A 17,094-nucleotide genomic window follows, 5' to 3' on the forward strand; every position below is an offset into this window, starting at 1 on the left:
ACCCCCCACCCACCCACCCACCAGCCCAACCCACGCCTGTTCGACCTCGACCCGCACGTCCACCAGCCCGGTCCACCCTCGCCGCTCATGCACTGTCCCCACACACACACACCACTCCCACACTACACACACACACACACACACGCACACGCTACCCTCTAGCTCCACCCTCCTCACTCCTCCTCTCCACTCCCTCCATCCCCTCCCCTTCGCCGCATTGCCTCCGTTCCAAAGTACGCCCACCAACCCTCACCTCCCCCCTCCTCCTCCCTGCCCCACCTTTAACTCACAAATCTACAGTGGCCGACCGCATCGACACCAACCGCGGGACGATCGCCGACTCGCTGGAGCGTGACATCGACCAGGCCACGTTCTGGAGGCTGACGCTCTACCTTGGCCTGCCATGCGTCCTCTTTACCGTCCTGGCTTGGCTCTTCCAGCACTGGGTCGTCCACTACCGGCCCAACAGGGCGAAGGCTACCCTCGCCAAGCTCTGGGCCTCGCGTGGATGGGGTAGCCGCAGCTTTACCGTGGGCAAGCACGTCATGACCTTTGCCACCGTTGCCATCGTCTCGTGGCCCTTTGCCTACCTCCTCGCCTGGGCTGCCGCCGTCTCGGATCGCGTCGTCAACGTCCTTGGCGTCGCCATCCTACTCGGCGGTACCTACCTGCTCTTCACCGGCTTTGCGCTCTTCAACTGGGCGGCAACCGCGTGGCGGCTCACCATCTGGCCGGTCCTCTCTTTCATGACCATCTCTTGCACCTTTGTCGTCTTTATGGTCTACATCGCCTTTACCACCGAGCCGTACACCTTTATCGGCGTGACCCAGGTCTGGCTCTCGCTCAACTCGTACCCGCTCATTGTCGCTGGCTTTATCGAGTACACTGGCTCGATCTTTGGCGACTTTCGGGCACTTGCCGCCACCCACTACTCGCGCTCGCTGCGCCTCTTCTCGTGGTCGGGCAACAAGCGGTCGTGGGCCTCGTTCATCCTCACCATCGTCTCGTACCACGCGCTCGTCGGCTACATCGTCACCGCCTGGCGTCTCGAGCACGACGGCCAGTGCTCGGCTGACGAGTCGTGCTCGCAGTTTACCCGCATCGCCGTCGCAAACTCGCTCCTCCTCGTCGTTCTCGACGCCGTCCTCGTCATGTACAACCTCTCGCGCAAGTCCAAGCTCCCGGCCTCGGTCAACGCTCTCTTTCTCATCGCCTCGCGCTCGTCCATGATCTTCTACGGTGAGTCTTACTGGTTCTTTGCGCACGCCACTACCTACGCTGTCTCGGCCACCGCCCTCGGCATCCATATCGTCAACAAGAAGCTCCCGGTCCCGGTCTCGATGCTCCACTCCAAGGCCGCCCTCATCAAGTCGCTCGTCGGCGCCTCGCCCAAGACCTCCGCCTCGGGCTCGGCCATCTCGGCCTCGGCCACCTCGGTCTCGGCGGCTGTCTCCGACTCGGGTGACATGTTCCTGGAGCGGACTCGCATCGTTCAGTTGTTCCCCTGGCTCCGCTCCAAGACCCTTGCCTTTGTCGTCCTTGTCGCCGCCTTTGGCCTCGACATCGCCATTGTCGCCGGTGCCGACCTCGCCGAAAAAGTCACCGTCCGTGGCGTCTCGTTTGAGCAGTGGATCGTCGGCTTTGCCGCCCTCCTCCTCTCATTTGTCCTTCCGGCCCTCTGGGCCGTCTACCGCGTCTACCAGCGCTCGGCATACCGGGTCTCGTGGCAGCTTGCCGCTGCAAGCCTCCTTGTGGAGGCCGTATCGGTCGGCGCTGGCCTTCTCTTCTACACTGCCACCGAGTCGGTAGTCACGCTTTGCGTCGCCATCTTTGCGCCGCCCTACTTTGTGGCTGGCCTAATCGCCTTTTTCGACTGGCCGACAAACCCCATGTACGCGCACTACCACAAGGCCAACGAGTCGCACTGGGTCTTTGCCGCTGCCGCTTCCTCCATGCTGGCTATCCTCCTCGCCGCCACTTTTGTCATCGCCAGCGTCAACTCACCGGCATGGCACGGATTCGTTGTCACCGGCATCACTGCCATCGTCACCCTCACCGCCATTGCGCTCTACCGCTTCTACCACACACTCCGCGCCTGGGACCCGGTTGTCGTCACTTCTCTGGTGGTCATCCTTGTTATCCTCTGGGGCGCCGGTGCCGCGCTCTGGGACTCGGAGCTCGACGCGGAGATCAACAAGAGCTCGTTTGGCCTCATCCTCGGCGGCGTCATGTATCCGACTCTCATCGCGCTAGCCATGGCCCTCATCCAGTGGCGCGATCGCGGCTACCGCGTCTCGCTCTTCCTCGGCCTCGCGCTCGTCCTCACAGCTGTCCTTTTCATCGTCTTTGCCGCCCTCCTCACCGCCATCGTCTCGGTCGTCGCCGGCACCATCGTCGCCGCCGTTGTCCTCTTCGGCTGCGCCGGTATCGCCACAGCGCTCTACTGGGCGCACAACGACTTTTTCCTGCCGCGCCTCTTCCGCATCGGTGGTCTTGCCCTCCTTGTCGTCTGCGCTGCCGTCGGTGTCATCATCGGCTTTGTCGCCGCGCCGTTTGTCGGCTTCTCCATTGGCTGGGCCTGCCTCTTTGTCTTTACCGCCTCGCGCGCCCTCCAACGCATCTCGACCGTCTACTGGTCATCGTCATCATCGCCCATTTTCTACGGCCGCTTCCTCTTCCCGGTCTTCCAGTATTCCAAGACCCGCAAGGTCATGGTCTCGGTGACATCGACAGTCCTCCTTGTCTACGCCGCCCTTCTCACCGTGGTCGCCTGGGGCGTGGTTGCCACGCTCTTCCTCAACCCGCCGTGGGTCGGCCTCGTCACCTCCTCGCTCACGCTCTCAATCATGCTCGCGTACACGCTGTACCTGCTCAACACTCGGGCATCGTCGTTCCTCTCTGCCGCCCGCGCCACGCCGTCAGCCGCCGTCGAGACGCTCCGGGCTTCGGCTGCCACCCAGTACCTCCAGTCGGTCCGCCCGTCGTCGACCATCCTCTCGGACGTCTTCCACGCGGCACGGACCGCCAAGACGGTCGACGAGTACCTCGAGCTCAACAAGCTTGACGCAGAGCTCAACGCGAGCTGGACTGCCGAGCAAAAGTTTGCCGCCGCCCTCTGCATGCTCATCGGCGACCACCGCGCGCAAGCTGTCCGCGACGAGATGGCCGCCATCGAGTGGACCCTCCGCGACATGAAGTATCCTGGTGAGGCCGCCGAGACCTACGCCGACCTCACCGACCGCGACATTGCCCGCTGGAGCGAGGCTGACATCGAGACCTTTGTCTCGGCGTACTACGCACAGATGGCCCGCCGCAACTCTCGTGAGCGCGCCCGCCGCAAGGCACTCCAGCAGGACACCGCTGGCGCCGCCCGCCGCAAGCAGGCTCAAGGTCGGTACAAGGCCCCGATCCCGGTCTCGGTCGCCGATGCCGGCGACAACGCTGGCGTCGAAGCTGGTGGCGTTTATGGGGCGGAAAAGGCCAAGTCGGTGTTTGCCGCTGCCAAGGCCAAGCTCGCTGGTGCGCTGGGCTCGGGCTCAAGCTCGGGCTCGGGCTCGTACACCGAAGAGGAAGAGTACTCGGCAGTCGAGGGCAGCTACAAGCTCTCAGCCCGCTACAATGCCTCGTCGTACGGATCTGATGTCGAGGTGTGGGAGGAGGAAGAGGGCTCGTCGTACTCGGCGTCGTACTCGATGTCGATGCTGTCGATCTCGGCCAACGACAGGATGGCAGAGCTTGCCGGCAACATGCCGGTCATTGGCGGTGCCACGCTCGAGGGCCGCATGGGCGCGGATGAGGCCGATCTCTTTGGCCTCGCCCACAACGAGGAACTGTCGGCCGAGGACTTTGGCGAGCCGGGCCTGGTCGACCACCGCTCAAACGTGGTCCAAGCTTCAGCAGCGACTAAGAACCGGGCCAAGGCCAAGGCGTTCCGCAGCAGCAACGTGACAGCGCTCAAGACCCCGCTCCGGCCGCTCACCTCGCGCCGGTACAAGGAGGCGCTCAAGGCCGCGTCCGAGTACTCGTCGGGCTGGGACGACTCGGACATTTCCGAGTCGTCGTGGTCGCGTCTGGGCGCCGACCTGTTCAAGGGCGGCGCCGACGCCGGTGACATTGCGCAGGGCGCGCTCGGCGACTGCTGGTTCCTGGCCTCGATTGCCGCCGCGGCTGCGCACCAGAGCGGCGGCATCATTCCCACCACCTTTGGCAAGTCGAACCCGTCCGGTGAGCGTGGGGTGTACGCAGCGCGGTTTTACAAGGATGGCGTGTGGCGTGAAGTCCTTGTCAACGACAAGGTGCCCAGGGCCGGCGGCGAGCCGCTGTTTGCGCGGTCGACAGACCCCAACGAAGCATGGGTCTCGGTCATCGAGAAGGCGTACGCCAAGCTCCACGGCGGGTACCAGGCGCTCGAGGGTGGGTTCATCCACGAGGGTCTCGCCGACCTCACTGGCGGCGTGCCGTCGGCATACTGGTTCTCGGTCCCCTCGGTCCAGCAAAAGGTGGCGTCGGGTGAGCTCTTCCAGGACCTCCTCCGCTGGAACTCGGAGGGCCATCTGCTCGGTGCAGGCTCGCAGGCCGGAACCGACACCCAGGTCATCGACGGCATTGTGCAGGGCCATGCATACTCGATCCTGGACGTCGCCGAGGTCGACGGCTTTTCGCTGCTCAAGCTCCGCAACCCGTGGGCCAAAACCGAGTGGGAAGGCCCGTGGTCTGACGCCGACACCAAGAACTGGACTCCGCGCCGCAAGGCCAAGGTCGGCTTTGTGGCCGGTGACGACGGCGAGTTCTGGATGGCCTTTGAGGACTTCCGCAAGCAGTTCTCGTCGCTCTTTGTCTGCCGCCTCTTCAATGGACCCGAGTGGCACCGCTACCGTGCCGCCGGTGCGTGGTCGGGCAAGGACGAGAACCACACCGTGTCATACTCGGTCACGTTCTCGCGCCCGACTCACGCATGCGTCATCCTCTCGCAGTACGATACCCGCGGCTCTGAGACCGAGCCCATCGCCATGCTCACCACCGTCTCCGACTCGTCCGGCAACATTGTGTACCCCAACGCCGACTCGAACTTCTCCTACGACCGCGACGTCGTCATCGACAAGGAGTTTGACGCCGGCACCTACACCATTGCTGCACGCGCCTATCCCGACCATCTGGACGCTGCTGCCGCCCCGGTCAAGTTCTTTGTCACGCTCCTCGCCCACTCGTACCCGGCCAAGGTCGACAAACCGTTTGTGACCGTCGAGACCGGCAACAACCTCGTGGCAGTCGCCACTGCGCCCGCGCCTGCACCCGCCGTTGCCGTAGCCTCGAGCGTCAGCAGCGCGTCGGGCGACCATGATTTGCTCGGCTCAGACGACTCGGACGCTGTCGGCGTTGCGCCCGCGCCCAAGGCTGATCCCGCTGACGACGGTGGCGACGAGACAACAGACGCTTACACCTTTGTGACTGCCTCGGGCACCGACAGCGGTGATGATTCGGCCGAAGCCGAGGCCGAGGCCGAAGCCGAAGCCGAAGCGAAGGGCTCGAGCTCTGTCTCGGAATCGTCCTCGGGTTCGGCCTCGGGTTCGGCCTCGGGTTCGGCCTCGGGTTCGGCCTCGGGTTCGGCCTCGGGTTCGGCCTCGGGTTCGGCCTCGGGTTCGGCCTCGGGTTCGGCCTCGGGTTCGGCCTCGGGTTCGGCCTCGGGTTCGGCCTCGGGTTCGGCTTCAGGTTCAGCCTCGGCCTCGGCCTCGGGCTCAGCCTCGGGTTCGGCCTCGGGTTCGGCCTCGGGTTCGGCCTCGGGTTCGGCCTCGGGTTCAGCCTCGGGTTCGGCCTCGGGCTCGGGCTCAGCCTCGGGCTCATCGTATTCCTCAACATCGTAACAAGCCCAGCACTCTCTTTTTACTCATCTTGGTGGCGTCAGCAGCCGCAGCCCTTGTTCTTGTACTCGATGTCAAGCTTGACGGGAGCAAAGGTGTCACCGTCGTTGTGCGACGAGAGGCGGTGCGCCTTGACCGACATCCGCATAAAGGCCTCGGTCACGCCCACATCGTCCTTGGCCGATGTCTCAAAATGGTCCTCGGCGTCGATGCCCACGCTCGCCATCCAGTCGAGCGCGTCGGCAACGGCCACCTGCCGCTCGGCCGGATCAAAGTCGGTCTTGTTGCCCACAATAACAAACGGAAAGTCGCGCGCTTCGGCCGAGTTGGCGTCAGAGAACCGATTCCGCAGGAACTCATCGCGCCAAAGAGTCAGTCGCTCCAACGTCGACTTGATGTTAACGTCGTAGACCAGGAGGCAGCAGTCTGCACCACGATAGTATGCCGAAGCCAACGACTGGAACCGCTCCTGTCCGGCAGTATCCCACAGCTGCACCGTCACCTGAGCATCATCCACGATCACCTCCTTGGACATAAAGTCGGCGCCTATCACCATGCCCCGTCCCATTCACGTCCCATTCCGGTCAGAAGCCGTGCACCACCACCACCGCAGACCACACACGCCAGCACACACACGCCAGCACACACCGCAAGCACACACGCGCAAGCACATACACATACACATACACATACACGTACACACATGCGTAAGTCCTCCGCCCCCACCTCCCCCCCCCCCCCCCCCCATTCCCTCCTCCTCCTCCTCCTTCCCCACGTACCAATGGTGGCCTTGTAATGGGTGGAGAACGTCCGGTTGACGTAACGATGCAGAAGGGCAGTCTTGCCCACGCCCGAGTCACCCAGCACCACAGCCTTCAGCAGCTGCTTCCGCCGCAGTCCGCCCGATGAAGACATCATCCTTTGCACTCGCTGCAGTCGGGTACTGTACCGTGCCGTACCTCGTCTGCCGTCTCACTTCCGCACGTGCCTGCCAGGCCGGTGTCGCTGCCTGCAGGCACCCGCATGGAAGCCGACGTCGATCGCCGCGCAGGCACACACAACACGCACTGACCTCGCTACTATTTACTGCACGACTTAGAGGCTTTCGACAAGTGCACGGAGGGCATTGAGCTCGGTGGCTAGGGCATCGATCTTGGCAACGACGGCGGCCTTGGCCGAGGCGTCGGCGCCTGCTGGCGCGGGCGGGGCGAGGCCAGGCACAACCGACGCAATGTGGACCAGGATGTTGTGGCGCATCTGGAACATCTCGCGCTTGGACTCGGAGACATCTGGCGACTGGATGAGCTGCCCGATGCGGGCCATCTGCTTGGTCACAAACTCGTCGCCGTTCTTGATCATGCCCCGGAGAACAGTGGCGTAGAACTCGGCGGCGCCGGGCTCGCCGCCCTTGATCCGCGATGCCAACTTCTCCACCGCCGCGTTCTTGGCAGCCTCGTCGCTGGCCTTGGCGAACGACTTGACGTAGCGTGCGGCCGAGGCAAGGACGCCAAAGGTGGTGTCAACAGCCGGCGCAGCCTCGCCAAACACCCGCTTGTGGCCGGTCTTCTTGTTGATAAACTCGGTGAGCGCCTCGCCCGAGCGCCCGCCAGCGTACTTTTCGCCATCGCTTCCTGCGCCCTTACCATAGAACATCATGGTGGGGTAGCCCGAGACGCCAGCCTTGCGCGCGGCACCCGAATGAACGGTGGCGTCGAGCTTGGCGATGACCACGTCCTTCACCCCGGCAAAGGTCGTGCCCAGTTTGGCGTACGTCGGTGCCAGGTTCTTGCAATGGCCGCACCATGGCGCGTAGAACTCAACAAAGACAGCCTTGCCCGGATCGTTGACTACGGCGTCAAAGGTGGCATCGGTGAGGACCTTGACGTCGCCGTCGTCGACAGCCGCTGCAGCGTTCCCGTTCCCGCCCGCGCTCGCTCCGCCTGCTCCGCCCTTGGGAAAGGCCTTGTACGCCTCACCCTCCCCGCACTGCTTGTTGGCAAAGCCGCCGCAGATGCGCTTGATGGGGCACCATCCGTAGCCTGCCGCCACGCACGCCTTGCAGTCGGTCCACTGCGAGAAGTCGACCCGTCCGCCGGCCACGGGCGCCGCCAGGGCCGCCACCACTGCTGCCAGCACCACTGCCGCCACCACTACCGCTGAGGGCATTCGCCAATGCCGAGTATGCGCCATGTGTCCAGTCTGCTGGTGTTTTCTTGCGAGAGAAGTGCGCCCTGCCCTGCAACTGCCTGTGGTGGTGTCGGCCGGGTGCAGCCATGGCCAGTCAGTCGGCCTGCTGTTTACGCCCAAGGAGGATGCTGTCTCATCCGGAGCGATAGATACAGAAGCATGAAGTCCGGGGGGCAGTGGCGGCGTCCGCCATTGGCTCAGCGACGACGACGCGCACGGCCAGATCGGCCACGCTTGGGTCGCTCAAGCTTGGCCAGCTCGAGCTCGCGCCGCAGCCGCTTCGCCTCGGGCGATCGAAGGTGGTTGAGCACTCGTCGCCGCTCCGACGCCGCCGACGAGCCGCCGGCAGTCATCGACGCGTGGAGCTCGACGTCGGTGGCCGACATGAAGCCCTGTGGAACAGACTTGAGGTGCGCGATCCGCGAGCCCGGTGAGGTCTTGGTCGGGGAAACGCTGGCGCTCATGCGGCCGCCTCGCGGCGGACTGCCTCGAGGCGGACTGCCACGCCCGCGTCCGCGCCCGCGCCAGCGCCCACGCCCGCGTCCGCGTCCGCGTCCGCGGACAATCGTCACCGGCGCAGTCCGCGAAGAAAATATCGGTTGAGACCGGTGCAGCGACGGCTGCGACGACGAGAGATCCGAGAGGGCGGCGTGCGCACGCGAGTTCGAGGCAATGAGCTCGGTGACAGACTTCAGGAGCAGCTTATTCTGCTCGCGCAGCTCACGCATTTCGCGCTCCATCCGTGCCTCCCAACGTGAATAAGCCGGATCGTTGCCCGGTGGCGTCTCGTCCTGCGCCGCAGCAAGGTTCATCGCAGTCGCCTGCTCGGCAAGCTCCAGGTCCCACTGCAGCGTGTCCGATGTTTTGCCCGAGTCGTCGAGTTGTCGCTCGAGGACCGCAAGCTGGCGGGAGAGTGACGCGATCTGCTTGTCGCGCTCACACAGCTGCGCCCGGAGCTCAACCACTGCCGGTGCATCCGACACCATCGACCGGGTCTCCAGGTCTGCCCGCCTGCGCGAGTTGGTCCGCCGCGGTCCGCGTGCCACGGCGAGCCCGCTAGCCTCTTCGCGATGCTTCGCGTCATTAAGTTGCTGCAACTTGTGCCGCTGCAGTTCGCGAAACTGTGGGCTCGGTGTTGCACCCGCCTCTTGGCCTCTGTCGGCCATGGACACGTCGATGTTGATGGTGGTTGGTGCACCCGACGACGACCGCCGCCGCGCCCTCGACCGCAGGTGGGGAGTCATCTCCGCCCGCTCCCGCGGCCGCTGTGGGCCAGGTGAGACCGGCGGTGGTGAGCCGCCTATGACGAGCTCGTCGCCGCCCTCCTGCTCGCGATCAAGGTCGATGATCTCCACGTATGACGCCTCTTGGCGCGTCGACGTGTCGTACACCTTGGAGCTCGGCGACCGCTCGACCGCGTGCGTGCCACGACGCTCGGCCATGAGCACGGAGAGCTCGTCAACGTCGGCCGACTGCATGGCGTGCTCGGCAAAGATGGCGTCAAGCGTATTGCCCATCGGCGCCTCGGCCGCCGCCGCCGCGTCCCGCGGCGCCTCGTCATCCTCGTACTCGTACTCGTAGCCGTCAAGGGAGTCGAGTTTCACATCCAGATCCAGGCCGTGAACGTCCTCGTGGTGAGCTTCAGGTGGAGTCGAGACGCCGCCCGCTAGTTGTTCGGAGGTGGCTTGCGCCAATCGCGGAAGCGGCGGTGGGAGTGGGAGATTGATCGCAGGCCCGGGCTTGCGGGCATCCCACTCAAGAACTTCGGCCGGCGAGGCGCGGGCAAGCATGTCATACGCTGCACGCGACGACGCGACGTCGAGCGCACCGACTGTCCCAGTTGGCAGCTGAACAGTCACGCTCGGATCAGCACCTTCTTCGATCAGAGTGGCGAGGACCTTGAGCGCATCGCCGCCCCAGTGCGCCTGGTACGCTGCAACCATGAGCGGCGTCCAGCCGCGGGCCGGGTCGGCGGCGACAATGGGAAAGTCCAGCTCGGCGCCCGCAAGTGAGAGGGCAGACACGACGCCCGGTGCGGCGGCAACGACAGCCCAGTCAAGCGGCGCGAGCCCAGCGTCGTCACGGACCTCAGGATCGGCGCCCAGCTCAAGCATGGTGTCGACAACCTGGGCGTGGCCGTGCGCGGCGGCGGCGGCGAGTGGCGTAAGCCCCAGAGGGCCGCGAGCGTCCGGATTCGCCCTCGAGTCCATGAAGAATTTGCACGCGCGGACCGAGCCCGAGCAGGCTGCCAACCAAAGTGGCTCGACAGAGAGTGCCGTGGGTGCGGCTGCCGATCGTGGAGCACCCCACCGCGGCGGGACGTCAAAGACGACACCGTCGGCGGCTGCCGAGTCGGCACCGGCCACGGCAAGGTCGATGACGGCGGCGTCCGCGCCAGCAGCAGCCGCCGCCAGCAGCGGCGTCAACCCGATGTTGTCGCGCAGTCCAAGACCAAGGTCGACGGCCGGAAGATGCTTGACCAGCCATGCCACACCCTGGGCGTAGCCGGCGGCGGCGGCCGTGTGGAGAGGGGTGCGGCCAAGAGCGTTGACGGCGGTTGCTGACGCACCCGACTCGACCAGCACGTCCAACGTGTGTGTCAGCGGTGCCTGCGGTGTGCATCCGAGCCCGCGAGCCGCAAGATGCAACGCTGTATTGCCGCTGCTGTCGGGCGCGTCGATGCCGAAGCGGGCCGAAGCCACAATGGCCTTCCGCAGCTCGGCCTCGGGCAGGTGGCGCTCCGCGGCGCGCCGGAGCTCAAAGCCCGGCAGCGCCCGGTCGCGGGAGCGGCGTTCGGCATGCCCGCGCCACACGCCCTGCAGCGTCGTCGCCGCCGCCCGCTCGCGCTTGGCCTGAACCCGGGCGGCCCGCCCGCGCCACGCGGCCTGCAGCACCGCGGCAGCCTCGTTCTCATCGCCGCCTCCATCGCTCCGCCCGCCGTCGTCGTCGCCGTCGTCGTCGTCGTGCCCGCCAGCCCCATCGTAGTATCCATACTCGTAGTCATACTCGTCGTCGTACCCGTCGTCGTCCTGCTGGTCGTGGCTGGCCGTAGGTGTGGCCGATGGCCGCCGCGAGCCGGGCAGAGCCGGCATGCCTGGCGGGAGTGGGGCGCCCGGCGGCAGGCCATGCGAGGTCCGGCGGGAGGGCCCGGGCAGACCGCCACGAGGAGGAAAGGGAGGGAGGCCAGCCATGCACCACCGTAGCCGAAGAAGGGGATGGGCGCAAAGTGGAGTGGGAAAGGGATGGCTGCGAGTGTGGCCGCACAGACTTGCGCCGAGTCGGTGGCGACGGCAGTGAACGGCAGTGGAAGTTGGGCCCCGCCTGGCACACACGATGCGTGGCCCATGGCAGGCGAAAAGGCGCGATCTGATGAGTACCCCCCCACACACACACACACAAACAGATATGTATATACACGTACGCACACACGCACATCAAACACACACACAAGCAAACGCACATGCGCTCACTCGCTCGATCTGCGCCCATTGCCGCAATCGGTGGCACGAGAAGCCAACTCATCAGGCGGCCAGCTTGCCGAGCCACCCAACCACACGTCGGCCAACTGCCAACCACCCCCCCCCCCACTGCCAGCCATGCAAGCCCCACATGCGAGAATTCCAATTTCCTATCAACCTGTTTTCCGCAAACCCTCGCTCCCCCCCCCCCCTCCCTTCCCGTCCCACCCCTTCCGTGCTGCATACCTCACCCGACCATCTTCTCAAGGTCGGGCGACGGTGTTCATGGCCGGATACGGCACCGCAGGCATGGGTGTGCTGTATGACCCGTTGTGTGCCGCCGTAGCAAGGGGGCCTCGTGCTCGCTCGCCTCGCCCGACACACGCGCCAGACTCGCCGCCTGTTACGGTGGCTGGGCCGTTCAAGCACATGTTGCCGGATGCTGGCCCTGCTGGTAGCAGAAGCGCGGGTGGGAGCAAAAGCGCCGCAGCTGTGCGTGACTCGACGTCGTCCAGCAGATCCCAGGTCTCGGGTGAGCGAAGCGCGATATCTGGCGTGTCTAGAAAGGCAGGGGGAGGGAGGAGGGCATCGCTCGGCAGCAGCAGCAGCAGTAGCGGTGGCAAGGCGAGAGGCAAGGGCAAAGTCAGATTGGCGTCGAAGAAGAAACCAAAGCCAGACAAGGGCAAGAGCCCGTTGTCGCATCGCGGGTCGGAGAAGAGCAGACGTGACGCGACGAGGCCGCGTTGGTCGTTTAATGTGGCCCGGGCGCTGGTGGCGTGTACCACGCCGCAGCTGGAGCCTGTGCGGGCGCACGCGCTCCTTGCCGAAGCCGTGCCGCTTCTTTCGGTCCCGATGTTTGTGTACTCGTCGGCCGAGGCCGCACGCAACGGGCGCAAGTCGCTGCTCGCGCTGTGGGAGTGGTTGCTGACGCCGGCAGGCGAGGCCGTGGCCACAAAGTCTGCCGCGCGGTCCGAATCCATTGGCGAGAACACTCGGTTCACGGCGCTTGCGAGTCTTATGCACCGCGGCGAGTGGTCGCTCAAAACGCTGCAGTTCTCCAAGACGCTGCGGCCCATGGCGTCCAAGATCGACATCGCCCTGGCGGTTCGCTACCGCGACGCACTCGTCGCCACGCTTCGCGTGGCGCTCGACGCGCTGGCAGGCACCTTTGGCACACGGCTGTCGTCGGCCAAGGCCACATTCTGCGCACGAGTCCTTGCTGTCGCCTATTTTTCCGTGCCCGGTGTGTGTGGCCACATTGTGCTCGCCACCGACCCGCCACTGACAGACGCCGGGTCGCCCGAGACGGGCGCATGCAACGCCAACGACGCCAGCGACTCCGAACGCTCGCCGTCGACGCCGCGGTGGGCCGGTGGTGCCGGCGACGACGAGGTCGTCGAAGACGCCGGCGAGGACCATGACAAGGCAAGGTCTCGCATCGAGCGCGAGACAAAAGCCCGCGAGGCCACCCACGCCGAGCTCGCCGACCTCTGTGTCTCGGACAAGATGCTTTCGGCTCAGCTCGGCATCGAGCTGCCGCCAGACCTTGTGGTCTATCCGTACCTCTTTCGCGGCCTCCCGCAGTCGGCCTCGTCCGAGTTTGAGGTCGATCCGGATGCCCGCTGGCTCTCTGTCCTTGCCAAGCGGTGCAAGATGTTCATGCTCTTCATTCGCGAGCTTGTGCTCCACGTCCGACGCGTGTTTCGGCTCTCCAGCGGCGGCGCGCAGTCTGTCGTACCGTGGATGCTTGTGCCTGGTTTCCAGGCTCTCGTTGAGGCGCTCTGCTTTGAGGTCCGTGTCCGCAACGCAGCAAGCGGGCATGACTCGGCGTTTATCGAGGCCACGCAGTTTGTGCTCCTCAATCCATACCTGATCTCGGTCCTTGTCCGCGACCTGCTCTCGAACATCTCGCTGCACGACGTGGAGCAAGTCGGTGCCGGCCTCGATCGGGTTGCGCGATGGCTCGCCTTTGCTGGCCGGGTCCACTCGCGCGCCACGCTGTACAACACTTTTGATCCCTCGTTCCTCATCCAAGTTCTCGACCTGCTCCTGGGCGTCGAACGCTACTCACTCACCGCCAAGGCGCTCGCGTTCATCTCGGACCACGAGACCGTGTTCCAGGGCGAGGCCCGCATTGCACTCATGGGCAACATCCTCCTCCGCAAGTACTTCTTCCATCTCTTTCTACACTGGTCGACTGCCGTCCGCAAGCTCTTCCACGCCGTTGTCATCTACCACGTGGTTCCTATCGATGCCGCCGACGCCGTCGCGGCGTCGGTCCATATCTCCGACAATGCCCCGCACTGGGAAGTGTATCTCTCGTGCGAGACCAATGTCGAGGGTCCCGAGCAGGCCGTAGACCTTGTTCTTGCCTCCAAACTCCACGGCTATCTCACCATGCTCCGCGACGCCGCCGTCCCGCCGCACCTCGCTGTGTACCTGCCCAAGGCGCTCGGCGAGTTTGACGAGGCCTTTATGGCCTACCTGGATTGGCGATCGATGTCACGCAAGGTTGCACCCGACGAACCCGGCCGCGCTCCGCCGGCCATCTCCTTTGATCTCACAGTCCATCTGCCCAGGGACGGCTATCATGCCGCACTCGGCGCCGCAGCTCAAGATGGATAAACACTGTCGTGGCTGCCGCTACGAGCTAGAGTCCGAGTCCGAATCGCCGTAGCCCGCGAGCAACGATACAGGCGCAGGCGTCGGTGCAGGCGCGGGGGCAGCCGCAGACACAGGCGCGGGGGTGGCTTTGGGGTTGAGCTTTGCCCGCTTCACCGCACGCACCACGACGCTGCCTCGCGGCCGCGGTCGCTTGCCCACCGCCGAGCCCCCCACCGCTGTGCGAACGTTAACAGGGTTCGCATCGGGCGTAGCAGCTGGGCCAAGACCGAGGCTGGGCTCACCGGCGTCGCCGACAGGAGGTGAACGGTCGTCGAGGCGGATGACCCGCGCGGCGCGGGCGGCAAAGATCTCGCGCATCCGCTGCTCGTCAGCCTCGTCGAGTGTGTCTGAGGCAGCGGCAGCAGCAAGGGCCTCGGCATCTGCAGCGCGTGCGGCAAGGAGTGCCATGGGGTCAACGTCGTTGAGCTGGGCGTTAATGGCGCGCAGATCCTCCAGTCGCTCGAGGTCTTCCATCTCGCGGCGGGTGTCTGCGGCGCGCTGTTCGAGAGCGGCCATGGGATCGCCGCCGCCGTCGCCATCGCCGCCGCCGTCGGCGTCATCGTCGACCATCTCGCGCAGCGGCTTGACAGCAGTGGCGGCGGTGGCGGCCTCGTGCAGCCGCTTGACGCGGTGCTCGGCGACGTAGCTCGCGGTCTTGGGATCCGTCTTGATGGTAAACTCGGAGGCGCACTCGGGACACTTGCAATAGAACCGGTGGACGGGGACGCCGAGGTAGTCCTCGCCGATCACCGTCTCTTTGCGGGCGATGAACCGCTTGTTAAAGCCGATGAGCGAGCCGCACGCGCCACAGAGCGCCGTAAAGGGCATGGCGAGTCGGACCTTGGTCTGCTTGGGCCGCTTCGCCCCACGCCCGCCCCGTCGGCCCTTGGTCTTCTCGCGCGGCACATTAGCCGGGTCCATCCCCGGCGGAAAGTAGAACGACTGCTCCTTGCGTGAGCCCATGGTGGTGGTGGCGGGTGTGGAGTGACGTGGCGACGGCAGTGGCGGCGGGAGAAGGGAGAGGAAGTGGCTGCGGTGTCGCGCCGAGTCGCCGACGGCAAAAGGCCCAGCTGCCGACAGAAGGGCCGCTGATGCGAGCTGTGATTGCGATGGTGGCAGAGGGCATCATTGGCGGACTGTTACCCACTCGGGGATGGTCAGGAGGTGTGGTGGTGTGGCGGGGGGCGCGGGGCGAGGGGCGGGGAGTGATAGCCCTTGCTGGGCGTTTACATGACTGACCGGATGGGGGGGAGGTGGAGGGATGAGGTGCAGCCCCGACGCGTGATCACTTGTTTTCGCACTCGCCGAAAGCCGTCACACGCACACACACGCGTGCAGAAGCAACGACGGGATGGATCACGGCCAGCAGGGTAGTAGTGCAGCGGTAGAGACGATCGCGGGTAGGGGACCATGCGGCAAACGGCGTGTAGAGTCAGTGCCGTGTTTACGGATCGCTATCTCTCAATACTAGGCCGACAGATGGGTGGCAACAAGCTTGACGCCCGAGACGCCGCCGGCAAGCTGGGCGATGCCGTTGGCAAGATCGGCCCAAGACGAGCCAAGCTCGAGCACGTTCTGCGCCTGGATAGGGATGGCCTGGAGCGCGGAAGCGATGGTATCGTACGCACCGGCAGCCCACTGGCCAAGCTCGGACTCGGGGTTGAACTCGACGACGATGGTGAAGATGTGGGTGACGTTGTCTGGGAAGGTGGCGTCCTCGATGCCCTGGTTGATCGAGGTGATGTAGCTGGGCTGCGACGAGTCAAGCAGCGCCGCGGCCTTGAGCGTTGTGTCGGGCGAGATGGTGTCAAAGGCGAGGGTGAGCGGCTCGCCGTTGAGAGCAGCAGCGACCTGGTCAGCGTAGTCGGCGTCGTGGTAGTCGATGACGGCGGCGGCACCGAGGGCAGTCAGCCGCTCGGTGTGCTTGGCCGATGCAAGGGTGATGACCCGGAAGCCGGCGTAGTTGGCGAGCTGGATGGCGACGTGGCCAACCGACGACGCGCCGCCCCAGATCAGCAGCGGCCGGCCGGCGCCGGAGCCGGGCGCCAGCGCCAGATCCGCACCAAGGCTTGGCAGCTGCTTGAAGAGCGCGACAGCAGCGGTAAAGATGGCGAGCGGAACCGTCGCCGCGTCGGCGTGCGAAAGCGCCTCGGGCTTGGGGAAGACTGTGTACCACGGCGTGTCGACAGCTTCCTGGAACGCGCCGTTGGCATCGGCAATGGGCGTGTACGCGTACACCTCGTCGCCGACCTTGACGTTGGTCACGCCCTCGCCCACCGCCGTCACCTTGCCGGACGCGTCGTTGCCGAGCACCTGCGCCGGCAGCTTGGACAGGAGGAAGTTGTACTGGACCATCTTCCAGTCGACCGGGTTGACAGCCGCAGCGTCGACCGCCACCCGCACATAGCCGGGCGCGGGCGTGCCAGTCGGCGCAGGCACCTGGACCACAGCCACGTTGGCCGCGATGTCGTCGCCGGCTCCCGTGGCGACCACTCCGATCTGGGTTGTCTTGGCGCTCATAATGATGATGTTGTTGCTACTGTTGTTGCGTCTGAGTGTGTGGAGAAATAAAAACCCAATACCGGCAGCTGGAAAAGGCTGCGGTTTTGTCTCTGCAACGTGTTTGGCCATCAGCCGCCACAACCAACTTGACGTCAACAGCACAAAACCAAACACAACGCTCCGCCACATTCCCTTCTTTTTTTTTGGCCAATGCGGGCCATCGAGAAAATAGAACAGGTTCGCTGCTTCAAACTCAACCTGTTGCCACTTCCCCTCTTCCCCATGCCCTCCTACTGTTGGCTGGTGGCGAAAGAAACCAAAGTGGCCGGGAGGAGGAGGGGGGGGGGGGGGAGGAAGGGGGAGCCACAGCACATACACACGCACACATACACACACTTCACGTTACTTGTACCCCCCTCCCCGGA

At 65.1% G+C, this 17,094-nt stretch overlaps 7 protein-coding genes across 7 annotated transcripts; 2 read left to right on the forward strand and 5 right to left on the reverse strand.

Annotated features, from left to right (window-relative positions):
- Window positions 1-87: 87 nt before the first annotated feature.
- Window positions 88-6,026, forward strand: AMSG_00988 (uncharacterized protein; the record flags this gene model as incomplete). Its single annotated transcript, XM_013906711.1, has 2 exons — window positions 88-94; window positions 301-6,026. The coding sequence occupies 2 exons, from the start codon at window positions 88-90 to the stop codon at window positions 5,859-5,861; spliced, it is 5,568 nt and encodes a 1,855-aa protein (XP_013762165.1). The 3' UTR covers window positions 5,862-6,026.
- Window positions 5,867-6,802, reverse strand: AMSG_00989 (GTP-binding protein ypt7). Its single transcript, XM_013906712.1, has 2 exons — window positions 6,638-6,802; window positions 5,867-6,404 (listed from the first exon to the last, which is right to left on the reverse strand). Exons 1-2 carry the CDS (start codon window positions 6,774-6,776, stop codon window positions 5,899-5,901), a joined length of 645 nt encoding a protein of 214 aa, XP_013762166.1. The 5' UTR covers window positions 6,777-6,802; the 3' UTR covers window positions 5,867-5,898.
- A 124-nt stretch (window positions 6,803-6,926) lies between these two features.
- Window positions 6,927-8,024, reverse strand: AMSG_00990 (protein disulfide-isomerase tigA; the record flags this gene model as incomplete). The annotated part of the gene is made up of 1 exon (XM_013906713.1): window positions 6,927-8,024. One exon carries the CDS (start codon window positions 8,022-8,024, stop codon window positions 6,954-6,956), a length of 1,071 nt encoding a protein of 356 aa, XP_013762167.1. The 3' UTR covers window positions 6,927-6,953.
- Window positions 8,025-8,138: 114 nt separating this feature from the next.
- AMSG_00991 (uncharacterized protein) lies at window positions 8,139-11,137 on the reverse strand (the record flags this gene model as incomplete). The annotated part of the gene is made up of 1 exon (XM_013906714.1): window positions 8,139-11,137. The coding sequence occupies one exon, from the start codon at window positions 11,135-11,137 to the stop codon at window positions 8,243-8,245; it is 2,895 nt and encodes a 964-aa protein (XP_013762168.1). The 3' UTR covers window positions 8,139-8,242.
- A 651-nt stretch (window positions 11,138-11,788) lies between these two features.
- AMSG_00992 (uncharacterized protein) lies at window positions 11,789-14,128 on the forward strand (the record flags this gene model as incomplete). Its single annotated transcript, XM_013906715.1, has 2 exons — window positions 11,789-12,035; window positions 12,135-14,128. 2 exons carry the CDS (start codon window positions 11,789-11,791, stop codon window positions 14,126-14,128), a joined length of 2,241 nt encoding a protein of 746 aa, XP_013762169.1.
- On the reverse strand, window positions 13,963-15,130 carry AMSG_00993 (coiled-coil domain-containing protein 94; the record flags this gene model as incomplete). Its single annotated transcript, XM_013906716.1, has 1 exon — window positions 13,963-15,130. The coding sequence occupies one exon, from the start codon at window positions 15,128-15,130 to the stop codon at window positions 14,147-14,149; it is 984 nt and encodes a 327-aa protein (XP_013762170.1). The 3' UTR covers window positions 13,963-14,146.
- Window positions 15,131-15,598: 468 nt separating this feature from the next.
- On the reverse strand, window positions 15,599-16,687 carry AMSG_00994 (zinc-binding oxidoreductase CipB; the record flags this gene model as incomplete). Its single annotated transcript, XM_013906717.1, has 1 exon — window positions 15,599-16,687. The coding sequence occupies one exon, from the start codon at window positions 16,685-16,687 to the stop codon at window positions 15,635-15,637; it is 1,053 nt and encodes a 350-aa protein (XP_013762171.1). The 3' UTR covers window positions 15,599-15,634.
- Window positions 16,688-17,094: the final 407 nt, after the last annotated feature.

Source organism: Thecamonas trahens (assembly GCF_000142905.1).
Source record: "Thecamonas trahens ATCC 50062 unplaced genomic scaffold supercont1.4, whole genome shotgun sequence".
Classification (NCBI taxonomy): Eukaryota; order Apusomonadida; family Apusomonadidae; genus Thecamonas; species Thecamonas trahens.

Coding starts and splice junctions, on each gene's coding strand:
- AMSG_00989 (XM_013906712.1), bottom strand. CDS start 6,776: ATGATGTCTTCATCGGGCGGACTGCGGCGGAAGCAGCTGCTGAAGGCT. Junction 6,405..6,637: donor CCATTACAAGGCCACCATTG/GTACGTGGGGAA, acceptor GCATGGTGATAG/GCGCCGACTTTATGTCCAAG.